This window comes from Artemia sp. Qi Xiang Cuo, chromosome 3 (assembly GCF_049724085.1).
Source record: "Artemia sp. Qi Xiang Cuo chromosome 3, ASM4972408v1, whole genome shotgun sequence".
Taxonomy (NCBI): Eukaryota; Metazoa; Arthropoda; class Branchiopoda; order Anostraca; family Artemiidae; genus Artemia; species Artemia sp. Qi Xiang Cuo.
This window is the reverse complement of record NC_142796.1, coordinates 85,812,436-85,829,500: the sequence shown is the minus strand read 5'-3', so window position 1 is coordinate 85,829,500 and position 17,065 is coordinate 85,812,436. Positions and strand designations below refer to the sequence as shown.

At 36.1% G+C, this 17,065-nt stretch overlaps 1 protein-coding gene across 1 annotated transcript; it reads right to left on the bottom strand.

Moving 5' to 3' along the window:
* Positions 1–2,886: 2,886 nt before the first annotated feature.
* Positions 2,887–15,490, bottom strand: LOC148954689 (actin 403). Its single transcript, XM_089086697.1, has 7 exons — positions 15,448–15,490; positions 13,661–13,816; positions 10,598–10,837; positions 8,582–8,720; positions 6,999–7,234; positions 4,627–4,789; positions 2,887–3,200 (listed from the first exon to the last, which is right to left on the bottom strand). The coding sequence occupies exons 2-7, from the start codon at positions 13,784–13,786 to the stop codon at positions 2,974–2,976; spliced, it is 1,131 nt and encodes a 376-aa protein (XP_088942823.1). The 5' UTR covers positions 13,787–13,816; positions 15,448–15,490; the 3' UTR covers positions 2,887–2,973.
* Positions 15,491–17,065: the final 1,575 nt, after the last annotated feature.

Below are 17,065 nucleotides of genomic sequence, written 5' to 3'. Positions count from 1 at the left end.
TTGTGTCAAGTATTTTGGGGGCTGTGCTTATTATGGCAGAACTGTGTCAAGCGTCTTGGGGAGTATGCCAAGTATTTTGGGCCTGTACTGATTGTGGCGGAACTGAGTCAAGCGTCTTGGGAAGTGTAGCAAGTATTTTAGGGCTGTGCCGATTGTGGCGGAACTGTGTCAAGTGTCTAGGAGAGTATGCCAAGTATTTTGGGGCTGTACTGATTGTGGCGGAACTGAGTCAAGCGTTTTGGGGAGTGTGCAAAGTGTTTTGGGGGCTATGCCGATTGTGGGGACTGTGGCAAGCGTGGTGGAACTGTTCGGCACACTTGGCGCTCCGAGATGAACACCAGATGGCGGGAAGTCGGTATCCCTTGAACTTCGTAATGCTAAATCAAATGTGGCCCTCAATACCCAGCAAGTTGCCGATCAGAAGAAAATAATTGAAGCCCCGATTAGTAGATGATTATCATGACATTATTTTCGCTTATAATCAGAAATGTCTTCAATATCAACCCAGTCTCCCAGCTACCTCAATTAAAAGGTTCTGATTCTTTTCTAATGAGTCCAAATACATTGTATATTCATAACTTATTAATTAGGCCTACGTTCTTATTGGCTTCTCGATCGCTTAATTATCAGTTTAATATAGACTTAAGTAAACTTTTTGGATTAATACCCGAACCGAATTTTAGTCACACTTGTTGATAAAAGCAAATTAATATGACTACAGCGTCAATGACGTAAACCGTTCCTAATTCATGCAGTTGAACACTGTTCAACTTTTAAACGTACAATTTCTGAATAACCAATCATGCTTAAGATCGAAGGTATACTTTTTTTTAAACTAGAAAACATGGAAGCTGGCTGTATGTGTAAGATGAATCTAGCAAGATTCCAAGGAACAATATTAGTAGGAATAGGTGGAAACAGATCAGTATCGATAAGGCTTTTCAGAAAAATTTCTTTTCACTTCAATTTTCAGCTTCTGCTATTCAGATGTGAAGTTAAAATCAAGGAAAACCTCGTATCATTCATGAATCTTAAGCTTCGTTTTCAATCCATCCACATCCAACATTGAGTTCGACACGGGTTCTGCAGATAATCGTTTTGAGTGCCGTATTCAACACGGGTTTGGGTCTATCAGAACCCACGTTGAACTATACTATTCTGGCGCGCTACAATTTTGAAGAATCCGTGCCCACACGCTTGGAATTCGTAGAATGAAAACGCTTTAAAGTTTATTTGGTTAAACATGGAGAACCTGAAAACACTTTTTGTCAAAATCGCTTCAATCCCAGTGCCTGTAAATATAACTTTAGCCTTATATCGCCCAAGTCTAGCATGTAACCCATACTATGTAAGTTCCCCTTCGTGATGTGTACCATTTGAATTGGCCAGTCATCTATCTTGCATTCCATATCGAACATACAGTCTACACTATTAACACCGCTTATTGATGAACATCGATTTTAATATCCCGCCATCTCTTTGACTTCCAAATCTAACATGTAACCCCTATTGTTTAAATACCCCTTTTTGATTGGCGCCATTCGGATTAATCTGTCATCTATTTTCCTTCCAAATTCAACATATCTACCACACAATTTACACTACCTTCTCACCCCTATAGACGGGCATCAATTTTATTATTCCGCCATCAATATTACCTTCCGATTTCCGAATCCAACGTATTTAAGGTGTAACCCATGCTATATTAGCTGTTTAGCCCCCCATTTTGATGAACAAATTTATACTTCCTTGCCATCTATCTTGTCTTCCAAAGCCAAGACATTCAGTCGGCTCGAGTTTGATTGCTAGAAATGACGCCAACTTCAACTCCTCAAGCGTTTTCCCTCAGTAGTTACAGCGTAGTCTCATAGGGATACCAGAAATTTCAAGTTTGGAATTTTTGACAAAGTTGGGAATATTCAAATTGTAAGATTTTATTTTTATTAATGATACGAGTGTATAATGTGAATATAGTAGTAGAAACTGCTAGACAGTAGAACATCACCTATTACCCTGTAACCAAATCTTGTCTCACAAATGACAGCTTTTTGCTAGTAACAAATATCAGATCAGATGAACTATAGCAACTTTCCTACCCACTTTAAGAATAATGTCCTATTATTTTACTTACCTCGCAATGCAAATTATTCTGGGTCTCAGTCCCCCTCTTAAGAGTATTAGCTGTGCAGTCGTAGGGATCTCATGGCTTCCTAGGCCTCTCATAATACACGAGCTTGAATAGTTCAGTCTTAGTTGTCAGTACTGGTTTTGATGATTCTGCTAGCGTAGCCCGAATGTGGTAAATGAATAAGTAATGTTTCTCTACGGTGCTGAAACTAGGCCGGCAGATGCTTCGTTCGTGATGCCATAGATGTGGCCCAAACAAACTCCCTAAGACGAATCTAAGGGACCAAGTGGTACGACTTCGTCTCAAACACCCGGCTGCTGACACTAACGGATCAGACCCCCAACTCTCGTCAGCTCACCATAAGAACTCTACGGTGGTTTTGCCACTTAATTCGCATACCAGCATACTTTTCAATGTTGATCCCCCTCAACATGGCAGGAAGCGACCCCGTTGAAGACCCCGGTTCACATGGGGGGACAGCCTTACCCGGTACTTCTCCATGATCGGTACTGATCTCCAAGAAGCAGTCACGCTTGCGCCGGACCGTTCGGAATGGGGGCATGAAGAGTCACATCTCTCTACGCTGGACCACCAGCAGGAGCCTTAAGTCAAGAAGAAAGTCATGAAGTAATGTCATATCTACAGATTTAGCTTACATTGGCCGGCAGATAAAACCAAAATTACCCAGAACGAATTCCCAACTTAATTGTTTTATTGTTACACCGTCTTTGTTCATTTGAAATAAAACACTAAAAACGTGAAATTATTAATAGATTTATTCCGAATTAATAAGAAAAAATATTAATGAGCATGACATAAAAAAAATCACAGGCAATAAAGCACACTTAAAAGCACTTGCGGTGGACAATAGATGGACCAGATTCATCATACTCTTGCTTGGAGATCCACATCTGTTGGAAAGTGGAGAGGGAGGCGAGGATGGAGCCACCGATCCAGACAGAGTACTTGCGCTCAGGGGGAGCAATAATCTTGATTTTCATTGTAGATGGTGCTAGAGCTGTAATTTCTTTCTGCATTCTATCAGCAATACCTGGATACATAGTAGTTCCACCTTAAATAAAAAGAAATCATTAAAGTAGTTGTACAAAAAAGAAAAATTCCTAAAATAATACCGATAAAAAAAAGTTGAAATCGACACTGAAGTCCTGCCTTAATTATGGCTTCTAGGCGAAGTCGGCCAAATAAACCTCGCATTCAATAAAGCTTATTATTATTAATTGCGATTACTTATTGATAATGCCTAATTATTATGCTCTATTAAACGCTGCTTGGAGATTTGAATTAATTGTCTGTAGGAACTACAGCTATGTAGCACCTTTTAAGAAAGGTTTTTACAGGAAGATTTCTTATTTATCCTGATAAATACGCCGAGATTTTTTTTTGTTATCTACAACAGAATGAATTGCAGCTTATTCAGATCTGCAGGACAATAATTAACAGGTTCTCATTAAGCACGTTGGAACGCAATTCAAAAATTGGAATTGCATATTGAACGCTAAAAATCACAAATCTTCACTTATTAAATATTCTTTGCAGCTTTGTATTTTCTTTGGATCTTTCCAGGATATTAATCAGTGGCACCAATTGGAAGGAACCCCCTCAAAGTATTTGCCGTCCTGCGAAGATTTTGAAAATACCTTTATTCTGGTATTTTTTATATAAAAACGGAAAAGAACAACTAGCTCGCACAGATTTGAAAAAAAATCCTTCCCTCATATATTTAGGTGAATTAATGCCACTAGAGATAATTCCCCTTTTCCAACTAGTTTAGCATAAATGCTTCGCAGTTTTTTTTTTTTTTTTGAATAAAGCTAAATATGTTTATCCCCACTTTTATAGAGTGAAGGCTTTTTGAGGGCAACTGTGAATGAGTATAAGCTAAAAACACTTTACACCCATGAAGATTTTTAAAATGTAGCTTCCCTTTGAAGGTGTAGCTGTCTTTGGAAATCAGGACATTGTTAATATTCGATTCCTATGGACGAATGGTATTGTCAAGTTCAAAGAATTAGTTTCACTGTTATTTCAGTGATCTACATGGCAACAATGACTGAAGTCTGATACTGTCTTAAAAACTTCGAAATTTTGAAACACCGAAAAGAAAAACCTACGGAAATCCCGCCATTCAGGTAGGAAAAGAACTTAGATAGGTCCAGGAGATAAAGTGATTTTATTTTTATACCCTAGGTTTGACAACAATTTTTCATGGTTTTTCAGGCTATGCCCCTTCTTCCCAAAACCGCAGAAGTTTTCGAGTGTTCCGATGTTACAACCCTCTTCCAAACACTACAAAGAAGTTATGACTGTTCCAATTGTGAGCCTCTTAACTAAAGTGTATTAAACATTTGCGTATTCAATAAAAATTGTGTTTAATCTAAACAACCACGATTAAAAAAGAAAAGAGAAAATAAACAAAAGAAAATAAAAGAAGAGACAGAAAAAGATGCAAGCTTTTTTTCCATAACAAGTAAACTTACCAGAAAGAACAGTATTTGCATAGAGGTCCTTCCTGATATCTACGTCACACTTCATAATACTATTGTAAGTTGTCTCATGGATGCCACAGGATTCCATTCCAAGGAAAGATGGCTGGAATAGAGCTTCGGGACATCTGAAGCGCTCATTTCCAATTGTGATCACCTACAATAATATACATATTTTAAAACATTTATCCAACACGAAGCTATCTACTTTAAACTATTACTTACGATTTTATTTGTCTTTTCATAATTTCCCTATAATCAACAAAAATAAAGAAATCTAAAAATGCTCGTTATTGTCGTCTTTCTAAAACAAACGTATTTCTGTCTTTTCATAACGCGCCTTTAATTCTAGCCCTAACAGTAACGAAAATTACCTGCCCCCCTCTTTTTTATATTAATATATTAATAAAATAAATATATTAATTATATTAAATATTAATATATTTTTTTAATTAATATATTAATTTTTATAATAATAAATATAAAAATGATCAAAAACATTTCTTGGAGTAATAATTATATTTTATCTTATGATTATTTTTTGCTTGTGTTCTAATATTCATGAATGGAAATAGGGAGAAAGTAAGCTTTTGGGAGAAATTTATTGAATGATATTGCCTGCCCAGTTATTTCAAGTACGATAGCCTTGATTACCATTGGATTGTACAATTTGATGGACATTGCTGACTTCTCGCAACTACCTATCTACGTCACCTTCAATAAGAATAATTCCATGAAATGAATTATTCCAAGGTCTTCTTATTCCTATACAACAAGAAGAAAAGAAGTTTTTGAAGTTTGGACCAGTTTTATCTAGCAAAATGAATTGAATTGTGAATTTAGAAATGAATTAAATTTAGACTTTTTATCTGTCAAAGCAAGCTGAGAAAGTCATCCTCCCCCCAACTAAATTTCGTCTCGCACATTGAAATACGTAGAAATTTTTCAGGATACTTATTCTGTATCCCAAATTCATCGTGGGAGGAGGATTACATTCTTAGAGGACGATGGTTCCATTTGAGGAGCAGAAATTAAATTAATTTCTACGTATAAAATACAATATTTACTTTCTATTTAAACATTTAAGCGAAGAGACGCCATGAACATTAGCGGCATTTCGGAAAATAATCATTTTAAAACCGATTTTCGTTTGTTGATGTATAATTCATAAACACTGCCACTATAGTGATGGTTGATTTCATATCATTTCTTACAGAAATACGGCAAGCAACCAGCATACACTAGCCACTCTTTTCCTTAAAATCAGGCGTAAGTACTTTTTCATACTTTGCTACTAAAATTATTTTTTCTGTTTACAATAAAAAAAAATTGTACACAAGAACTTACCAAAAGGATTTACTAAATACTATAAAAAGATTTAATGTAAAAAGTCACAATGAACAACTTGGATAGAAAAACTCAGTTATTAAATTCTTATTTTAATTTTGCTCACATTTACCATCTTAAGTGATTTTTCAGTCTTGATTATGACATGATAATGTTTTAATGTCTTACTGCATTTTATAGTATACGAGAAGTTACAGCAACCCTTGTTTCTCTATTTTTACTTACAGCCATGTTATTAAATTTAAATAGCGTGCAACTTCAAAAATGAAATTACAGATACTGAAATAAATGGTATAAGTAGGATTCATTGTAATGAAACTTTGGTAACTTGTTTTCTATATACATAAGAACTTCTCAAAGATAGGAGCATCTAACACTATAGTAACTTTACTGTAAAAGGTCACAACATGGAACTGGAATTTGGATGGGAAATTAGATAGGATACTAGATACAAAAAGAAAATTCGCGTTATGGAATTCATCTTAAGACGCCAAAAATAATCAAAATTGATCACAAAGCCCTTCCATAACGATTTTTATTTTTAGGACAATACAGATCAGGGAAAATTAATGCTGGCCCGATTTCATAGTCTGTAAGATGGTCTACGATTGGTCAACTAAAAAATAACCAGCCAATCAGATATCATGTTTAAATACCAAAATTTTTGTTCCAGAACCCAATTATCATTGATTACTTATAATTATTTACAGCTGACAATACCAGTTTAATTTAACACTAAATTCTTACAATGCATAAAAAGGGTAACATTTATGCCTGATACAAATTGCTAATAATAGTGTGATAGCCACTAGGACCGAAAATAATAACCAAATTACCCATATGAATGAAAATTAAAGTGTGAAATTCACCATAGTCCGAGAACTAAAACTAGTTCAGTAACTTAAAAAAAACATCCAGTTTTGGTACACCTAGATAAAGTAATAAATATAATACAAGTATACACATATAATCAAATATAATATAAATAACGTAAAATATAATATAGTAAATAAACTAACCTGTCCATCCGGAAGCTCATAGCTCTTCTCCAAAGATGTGGAGCTGGCGGCTGTGGCCATTTCTTGTTCGAAGTCAAGAGCTACGTAACAGAGTTTTTCTTTGATATCGCGGACAATTTCTCTTTCAGCGGTGGTGGTGAAGGAGTAGCCTCTTTCGGTCAGAATTTTCATGAGATAGTCAGTCAGGTCACGACCAGCCAAGTCCAAACGCAAGATGGCATGAGGAAGAGCATAACCTAGGATTTAATATAGTATTTAAACAATTGTACCGAAACGAGATAAGAACTGCAGCAAGTGACAAAATCAATAAAACGTTTACTTTACGCAATGTGTGCGGTAACTGCGAGGGGAATCCCCACTTCCCCAATATTTTGAAAAATAATTTTAGTTTATTCCCCTTCTCCCTAGGCTAAAAACCCTTGCCCCTCTAAAAGTAGTCGTGAGTTGGCAAATCTGCGATCATACACTAAGAAAAAAAAAACTTTAATATTGGCAAATTTCTATCCTTTTTCTTGCAATTTTTTAATTTCCATCCTCCTCTTTTAAAAAATATTGTTGATTAGTCCCTCTCCACAATAAAAAAAAAAGTCTTACTCAAAAATATGAACCAAAGCAGAACTGCAAATATTATAAAATATATTTTTACACAATTTGGAACATTCCAGCCTTTTACACTTGTCCGCGATTATTTTTCTTCTTAGAACATCTGTCTCTCAGAATGCCTAATTTAAGTAACAAAAGGATTCTGACATCTGTCAACAATTTAGGAACATTTGTTCTCCCCTGTGATGAAGTAAAATGGTTCTATTGTTTACATCTGTTAATGTAAACAAATAGGTTGTTCTTCACGAATCAAGAGAAATACACGCGAAAAATCAAATTAGTTACAGGGCCGTTCCTCGGGTTGGTGAAACCCGGGCCAAAACTGATTACGTTGTCCCTCCCGACTCAAAACATAAATAAAAAAACCACCCGCGGCTTCCCACCAACCCCCCCCCCCGCGGCATTCGAGCCAACATGTCCCGGTTGTCCTCCCCCCCCATAAAGGGGTCTGAATAGTAGTTTCTCAAGGGGTCTGAATTGTTTTCTAATAATCATGTTTCCCATTGGTGGGTTTTTATTCATTTTGTCTTTCTATACTCAGTCTTATTATGTTACGCGAATGATAGATGTTCAATAAATAAAAAATAGTATATTTATCTGGCTACTTCAATGTACCAACTAAATTAAACACCCAAAGCATGTAATATTCAACTTTATTTAATATTCAATATTCAAATACAACAGTATTCATCAACTATTCAATGATCCTAGTCATAACAGAAGCGATTGTAACTAGCTGTTCAGAGATATGATTCACACAGGGGTGGGAGTGAGGGGTTGCCAGATTCGCCGTGTTTCTATCAGCAATTTTTCGAGATTCCTGTCTTCCTATATATAATTGTTAGTTGTTTTTTTCAAAATCTCCAGGACTAACACACTCCTCCCACTGCTTACAAAAATAGGACTACTATTGCTAAAAACACCCATGTTATCATACCTTCACAGAAGGGGAGAGGGGGTTGAAATATTGAAAAAATTACCTTCGTAGATAGGTACAGTGTGAGAGACGCCATCACCAGAATCCAACACAATACCAGTAGTTCTACCAGAGGCGTAAAGAGATAGGACAGCTTGAATGGCAACATACATGGCTGGAGTGTTAAATGTCTCGAACATAATCTAATTAAAAAGGGGCAATCAAAATACTGTTGAATTTTTTACTATAGCTGGTGCTACGCTTGTGGGAAAGGAAGAAGCGGCGCCTTAGTTATTTTTGCAGCGTTGCCGTAGCTTCGAAAAAAGAAGGTCTAAAACAAAAAAATTGTTTGCCTTTTTATTTGTCCATCGGAAAGAAAGCATTGTCGTGTTTTATCCGAACATTAAAGCAAGTTAGTGTCTTATCCTTAATAGATTTGAAGAATAGTGGAGAATACCTATTTTAATGCTGAAGAAACGAAATTAGCTAATAATTAAAATTAGTTTTGTAATTTATACTCCAAAAAATATAAAGAAGATCTAAATTAGCTCTTGGCTTTAGCCTTATTACCCCCTAAAGTAGGGTTTACAGTAAAACTTTTTTGAATCAACCCAAATTCTAGACTATAGCAATCTAAAAATATTTTGGAGATGAGGTAAGTGTGATTTCGCAAATATTAGTAGGAATTTTGGTTTGACTCCGCCTTTTTATAAACTAGGCGCTACAACAAACTATCGCTCTCGAATACCAAAATAAATTCGAAAAAATAAGATAAAGCAAAAATAAACATGAAATGATAGTGAAACAATATAAGAAAATGAATAGCTATAAGAAGATGATATCGGCTCTGTTGCGCCAAAAATCGTATGACATTTTCAAACGTCTGAAATAATTGCCAAAAACCAAACTTTTGTCAAAAGGGAGGAACAGTAAGGTAATGCAGACCAGGATTGAAGCGTGATGGAATAAACGTGATGCTCATCTGATTCTTGCTTTGAATGCAGCACAAATGGTTTTTGGCAATTATTTCGAAAGTTAGAAAAACTCAGATACGACCTTTCCGCAGAAGCGACGATATACAGAGAACGAAAAATGACAAAGAATTGTTTTATATGGTGAATTTTTAATTAAGAGCGAAGACAAGATAAGAAACAGATAAAAAATCAGAGCACGGAAAGGATAGGAAAAAGATAAAATAAGGCAACTTTAAAGGACTGATTTATTTATATCTCAGTGTGAAAATACTTTCAGGTAAGATATAAATCTTCTACATAGCTAAAATATCATAACGCGCTGAAATCTTTTTATATATATTCCATGTATATATCTATCTCTTTTGTTTTAGATTTTAAGAAAGGGAAGGCCGTTATTATATTATTGGTACAAGCTCAAAATTTATGTAGTTTTTGAAACATGTTGGATATTTATTTCTCAAATGCCCTCAACAAACAAAAGAAGCTTTTTTATGAAACGAGCAAGCGTAGAAATCATTGATTAATTTGATCGGTTCAAAAACAAAAATTACAACTATTAGAAGCTGCAGCCTATTAGAAGACAAATATACTGACAGGTGATGGTGGCTGTAATTATAACACCCACATAACCATTAAACCAATAATGAAAAAGATTACCACAAAATCAAGAAGTCATCAAACTCCTTAAAAAGGACAAGAAAAAAACATTATAGATGTGAAAAAAAAATAATAATGTGCAACAGATTTGAAAAAAATGACTATCCGGATATGGACCCCTCTCCCCCCCCCATAAGTGCTGGAGATTTGCCCCTGTTCCTTCCCTAAACTGTGCCCCTCTCCAAACAATAACACTATTAATCGAAATGGTGGAAATGGGGAAACGGGACATCACCAAGGTCAATTAAAGTATCCGAGTAACAGTTTCTTGGTTGGTTTAAGAGTTAAGCGGAGCTTTAGTAAAAGATATGGTAAACAAGAACAGAGCAAAATGAGAAAATAGGGTATTAAAACAAGTCGAATTCCCTTGATTGGCTTAAATGGGACTTTAATAACTAGTACAAGAAACGATAGAGAAACAGGACAAAAATAAAGGAAATGGGCATTACCTGAGTCATCTTTTCTCGGTTGGCTTTTGGGTTAAGCGGGGCTTCAGTCAACAGCACAGGGTGTTCCTCTGGCGCTACACGGAGTTCATTGTAAAAAGTATGATGCCAGATTTTCTCCATATCGTCCCAATTGGTCACAATTCCATGTTCAATGGGGTATTTCAGTGTCAGGATACCTCTTTTGGACTGGGCTTCATCTCCTACGTAGCTATCCTTTTGGCCCATGCCAACCATAACACCCTAGAATTTGTTTCAAAGGTTACGAATCGCGACACTATCAGAACTGCGTCAAAACATTTCGTTCCAGAAATTATCATAGTTACAGCACTAACTGCAGCCTACTGAACAACTTATAATACAGAAGAGTTAAGGGGACTTCTTGCAGTGGCACCAATTCACAAGAATATTTTGAGGGACGGGGTGTAAGGACTCCCTTTCTAAGGACTTGGGTGAATTCGTAACCTAGGTTCTCTCTTCAATGCACTGTTTGGCGGAAATATTTGATTTTGCAAAGAGCAATGAGCTTAGCACTGATGAAGCAAAAAAAAAAGAAAACGGAGCTTATGTAACATTTTGTGATGCAACTTCATCTTTCCTTATAATCAACTCTTCTTTTCGGCATAGTGACAATTAAACATAATAAAAGCATTCTTTATTGGAAGTGTCGTAACTACAATCTTTAATTTACAGTTTGTTGTAATTTTGACAATAGATTTCCTTAAGATTACGCAAGAGTGCATTTTCAAATCTAACTTTCGACAGGGGGGGGGGAGGGTAACTTCGAAGGTGAATTATGATTAAAATAGAATATGGTACGGTACTCTTCCATTAGCTGGACTTTTTATATCTCAAACTCGGGCGCGTTGAAAAACCCGTTTTTCAAAAGGACGATACAAGACAACTATAATATAATATAATATACTATAATATAATATAATAATATAATATACTATAATATATATATAATATACAACTATAATATAATATATTATAGCGTGATTTAATTAACTGTAGTGTATAGCCTGATTTAATTGCGTATACGATATTTAAAGTGTTGTTTTTTTTGGGTGGGGGGGGGAGGGCGAAGAGGTACCTAGGTTAGATTAGGTTACGTATTTAATATATGCTATGTTTTTGGGCCCCCCCCCCCTAATGTGCAAATATATAGCCCAAATTTGTTTCTAAACTATTATATAGTCATCCTATTTTATTTTCTTTCATTAGCATTAACCAAACTAGCACTATATAACAGAGTCCAGCTAATGAGTACCTATGGTACTTGTCGGTTATTGGAAACACATTCAAGAATTGTACCTCGGTTACATCTCAGTAAACCGGTTTCATAGCTACAAAAACAGGTGATGGATGATATCCATTGGACTTGTGTAAAATCTGGGCTATATATTTGCACATTAGGGGTGAGGGTTAAGTTTCCATAATTTTGTTTCTAAAGTATTATTTTATCTTCATGTTTTGTTACTTTTCATTAGGATTAACCTAACTTCACTTATATGGTTGTGTTTCCAATAACCGCCAAGTACCTAAAATATATATTACACAAAACGTAGCCAAAATATCGTTGTGCCCAAACCCCCCTACTTTCGCATAATTTCCTATTTGGAAAACCGATTGGGTTTAGGTTTCTTCAGTCTCAAAAGAGAAAAATAATTAGGCCCGTTTTTTAGCACTAAGATCTTACATCTTTCTGTAAAGATTATCGTTTTTTAACTCATCATTGTTCTAAGATCTTACAGCTCACTGATGTTAGCAAAAAGTGTGAAGACCGCCACTGTTCTGCCATTTGGAACAATGATGAGAGAACTTTGATGATCTACTCATCATTGTTCTCAGACCGCTGATCAGAGCAGAATGATGAGACGTTTGCTCAAAAACGACAAAAGATGGAAGATCTTTGTTCAAATATTTCACTTCTAAGCGTTTTCTGACAAAAGATGTAAGATCTTAGCACATTGATGGGAGTGAAAAAAACGCCCCTAATTGTTACTAATTATAAACGCTGCAACTATGAAAAGGCTAACAGAAAAAATAACAGTTTTGTTAGCGTGCAGCCAAGATGCTAGACAGGCTGCTTCAACTGTAATACAATAGTTTCATTGGACAATTTATTTCGAAACACGTTTTTTATTTTTCAGTTACTACGGGCCGGGGTTTAGTCTACTAATTTACAGCTCCCGCTGCAAGAATGAAACAATTGCCCTTCCCTCGATTGGCGTGCCTGTAATAAAGGCTAGTCTATTTCTAAAATCCTAGGTGGCCCCCTAGTGTTGTTTAAATTTAGTTGTTCAAAATTTTACATTTAGCTTATTCATCTAAAGATGAATAGACCTACATGTAAATAAAAGGCCATTAAATTTTTTGGGTCGTCCTCCATGTATAATTTATAATAATGAATAATTATTATCTGAATACAACACTTTTTATAGTGTATAACGTTGTTGCAATGCTATCACGTCTTTTTTGCTCTTGAGATGCATTTGAATGCAACATCATTTACATGGGAATTATTTTTTTTCAAAACTAAGGCTCTCAGTCAGCCCAAAGGGTTCAACGTCCTGCTTATGACTCGCCAAAATATTGTCATGTTCCACGTTGTGAATCACGGGCCTACGGGCTCAATACACTAGGCTACCGGTTGTTTTAATATACTTTTGCAAAAGATAGCCTAAAAAAATTAAAATTGTTTGGACTGGAACACGCAGGTTTTCTTCAAGTAAGGAAACATAAAATGCAGCAGGAGAAAAAACCCAATTTTGACTAAGAATAGTTAAAATCCCTCAATTTAGGACCCCCTCTAAGTCCCCTCAAAATTTGCCATATTATAAGGAATTGAAAAATTTAGTTAGGATTTTATGGGTCTTCAAGTCCTAACAAGGGTCTTTGCAAGACCTGGAGTAATTAGGGTCTTTGTCTAAAATACAAAACACTGGAGAACTTGTATTTTTTTTGTTTTATTTCATTAGCATTCATTAAACTTCACTTCTCGAGTGTTTTATACAATAGGCAAATACCGTAATTAGAAGTAGCTGGAAAGGAGGGGCTTACCTGATGTCTTGGGCGACCAACAATGGAAGGGAAGACGGCACGGGGAGCGTCATCACCAGCAAAACCGGCTTTGCACATTCCGGATCCATTGTCGACAACCAATGCAGCAACTTCGTCGTCACACATTGTGAATTATAAAATTAAAACTGAACTAACCTGAAAAAAAAATATAGTTACAGCCTATAAAAGGATGAGTTAAAGGAAGTATTCTTGCTGTAAGAGGGGGAGAGAAGAAATCAATGTTAATGTATATAGACTTGAGAATTAAATAGCCTACTCTTAATACTGTAGGCTTCGGCCTAGAATAAGTTGCCACTTCTTAGACACGAAACGATTTGGATCAAATTCCAAACAAGAAGCTTTCTTGCTCTTGGCAAATAGTTTAGTTGATGCAGTGAGACTTTCAGAAAGGAGCTTATAGCCTAGATAACCCCCAGTATGGCCAGTAACTTGTTTTCAAGCTCCTATCTGGGTAAATTTTTGGCAGTTCATTTTATTGACTTGGCAGTAGACCTATTTTCGAATAAAGTAAACATACTACTCGATGCCTTTTTTATGCTCTTTCCAAATATAACAATCATTTTTGTTGGAAATGAATTTTACCCCCATCCCTATATACCAACTCAGGGTAGGCTATATATTTGCACATTAGGGGGTGGGGATAGTTTTTTTTCTAATGCAAATGAGAGGTAAGTTTAAACTTTACCCTCCATCCCCAATGTGTAATTATATAGGCCTACCCTGAATTGGTATATATATGGGTGGGGGTAAAAAATATTTCCGACAAAAAGGATTAGGCCTATTAAATTCGTAAAGAGCATAAAAAAGGTTATCTGTACCCGCTTTTATATTTCTAAGGCATAGAAAATTCCGTGGACAGATCTATTGGGTGATGATTCAAAAAATGTTTAGATGAGTGAGGTATTATTCAAAATTCAGGACATTTTTTTTCAATTTAGCCTATTCAGTGCTCATGAAAGGCATTGGTATAAACCTACACTTGGGAATATTGAGTAGGAAACATGTTAAGAAAAGAATTCTTAGGCTACTTCATAATATGCAGACAACATGGGTAAATTTTTAGCAGTTCATAGCCTATTAGACTTACGAATAAAGTTAACATACCACTTAAATGAGTTTTACCCCCGCCCCTATATATACCAATTCAGGGTAGGCCCTATATGTTTACACATTAAGAGGGGGGGGGTACACTTTCAACTTTACTCTCATTTGCATCAGATATAAATTTAAGCCTATTACCAGCCCAAGGAATAGGCTAGCCTATCCTAAAATATATCCTTAAAATATAATACAGATGGTTTGGAAAAAGCAGTTGATAAAACTCCATCACACTATCGACCCCCCCCCCCTAGACAATATGCTGCCTACGCCCATGAGCTAGGTCACTTCCCATTGTAGCATTGGTAGGCTACCGCTAAGCTTATGAATAGGCCTATCCCTCTGCCCATTATCTAGGTTAGCCTAAGGCTAGTAGAATCCTAGGCTAAGTAGCAGCATCAATCATGAGAACAAAAGGGTTGGGGCAATTTGTTTTTCAACTTTAGATCTAGGCCTAAGTCTACCAAAAATAGCCTCTAGTTTTTCTTTAATCCAGGGGCCACGCCCAGTGGACATAACTGATCCTAGGCTAGTTCCTGGCGCAAATTCAGGGTCTTAAAATATATGGTTTCAACCACACTATGCCATAATCTGAAAATACTCCAAACTAGTCGATCCATTTACACTATTTGTCACAATTTTTTGGAAAACACATCCTGTATACTTACGAGTAAAAGAACTGTATTCCACTAAAGCTGAAAGCTGACTGATTTCTTTTTCCGTACGGCGGTTGCTTATCAATCGTCGTTCCTACTCAGTCGAATATGCCCATATATGGTCATGTTTTGTAAAGTCGTTGCTAGGCGTCAGACACTTCAAAATTCAATAGTTTATCCTAACACCATGTTACATGTTTCACATGTTTAGCATTGCCACAACTGGGTGGGGGTACAAGGTGCAGGATGCTGTTTTGCTAAGGTTAGAAGTAAGACCTAAACATATTTGATTGATGAAAGGGGAGAAAACTTGGTAAAACCGTATTTTAAACCCTTGTCAAATTGATTTTTTTTTGCCACGTGTTTTAGGAAATGTATTTGAACCAGGGTGGCCAGACGTCCCGCATTGTGCGGGACAGTCCCGGATTCCGAAACCTTGCCCTGCATTCGAAAACGACCCGCAAAATGTCCTGCTTTTTTAAAAAGATTCAAAAAGATTAAAACATTTTTAGATTAAAAAAAATAGAATTGCTTTAATAAGTTTAATGTTTTTTCCCATATATTCATAAAAAATTTTTAATCTCAATGAAAATGTTTTGATAAGAGCAGACACAGGATTTGCCCTATTGCTATTAAGTGGGATTTATTGTACTATAAGGTAAACCCCTAGCCAAGATGCTTGGGGCAGCTTTCCCTGGTTGCCCTCCCTGCCCTTGAATGGCTCTGAATTCAAAGTAGGCTATATAAATTTACACTCTAGGGTGGGGGGGGGTTCAAAGTTCTTTTCTGACACAAAAGAATGTTATAGGCTATTTGGAATCAGAAGGCTATGAAATTCTTGTTCTAAAAGTATGCCTATTCCTAAGTGACCTTATTTGTGAGTTAATTACTAAATTTACCATTTTCTTTCGAATAAAAATTCCCAGGACAAATATTTTGCCTTAGTAAGTAAGCAACTGTAACTGAAATAAATCATCAATTTTAAGAGTTTAAAAAGGAAATCGAAAACAATGTTGTATTTCTAAAAAAGGTGCATTCATCAGCCAAATATGATTAAAATAAAAATATAATGACATAAGACGATAAAAGTTTAAGGAACATGTTGAGTGTTTTTATGAAACCACACACACTTCCTACTCCTTCCAGCGCTCTTCAAATTTTGGTATGTCCCGCATTGGGTCTGAGAAAATCTGGTCACCCTAATTTGAACCGACAGGATAGCAAGCTAAAATGGGTGGCCCCTCCAGATTCTCGTATTTTTCATGGTATGTTTCTTGTAACTTGCCATCTTGGACGCATTTGATTCCCCCCCCCCAACAATCCTGCTCACCCGCCTGGGCCATGGCCCTTTCTCTAGGGTACCTAAACTCCAGGTTGAATAGCATCAGTCCCATGAACCATAAGCAGTTGAAATCCAACGGAAAATAAATAGTTGAGCAATTGAGGCTCTGTCGAAGGACAAAGTCCTACTTTAGACGTTTTGGCTAGCTACCTACGCTGACAGGGACGAAGGCGTAGGGCAATGACCCACATATAGAATTTCGGTACTTTTGTCGGTACCACACTCAAGATCTTGTATTGTGAACATGAGAAAATAACCGGTTTTCATGGTCTTTATACCAGACAATAT

Excerpts from the sequence above, each read along its gene's own strand:
- LOC148954689 (XM_089086697.1), bottom strand. The coding sequence starts at position 13,786 with ATGTGTGACGACGAAGTTGCTGCATTGGTTGTCGACAATGGATCCGGA. Across the intron at positions 10,838-13,660 it reads TTGGTCGCCCAAGACATCAG|GGTGTTATGGTTGGCATGGG; the intron begins GTAAGCCCCTCC and ends AACAAATTCTAG. Across the intron at positions 3,201-4,626 it reads TGCAAATACTGTTCTTTCTG|GTGGAACTACTATGTATCCA; the intron begins GTAAGTTTACTT and ends TTTTTATTTAAG.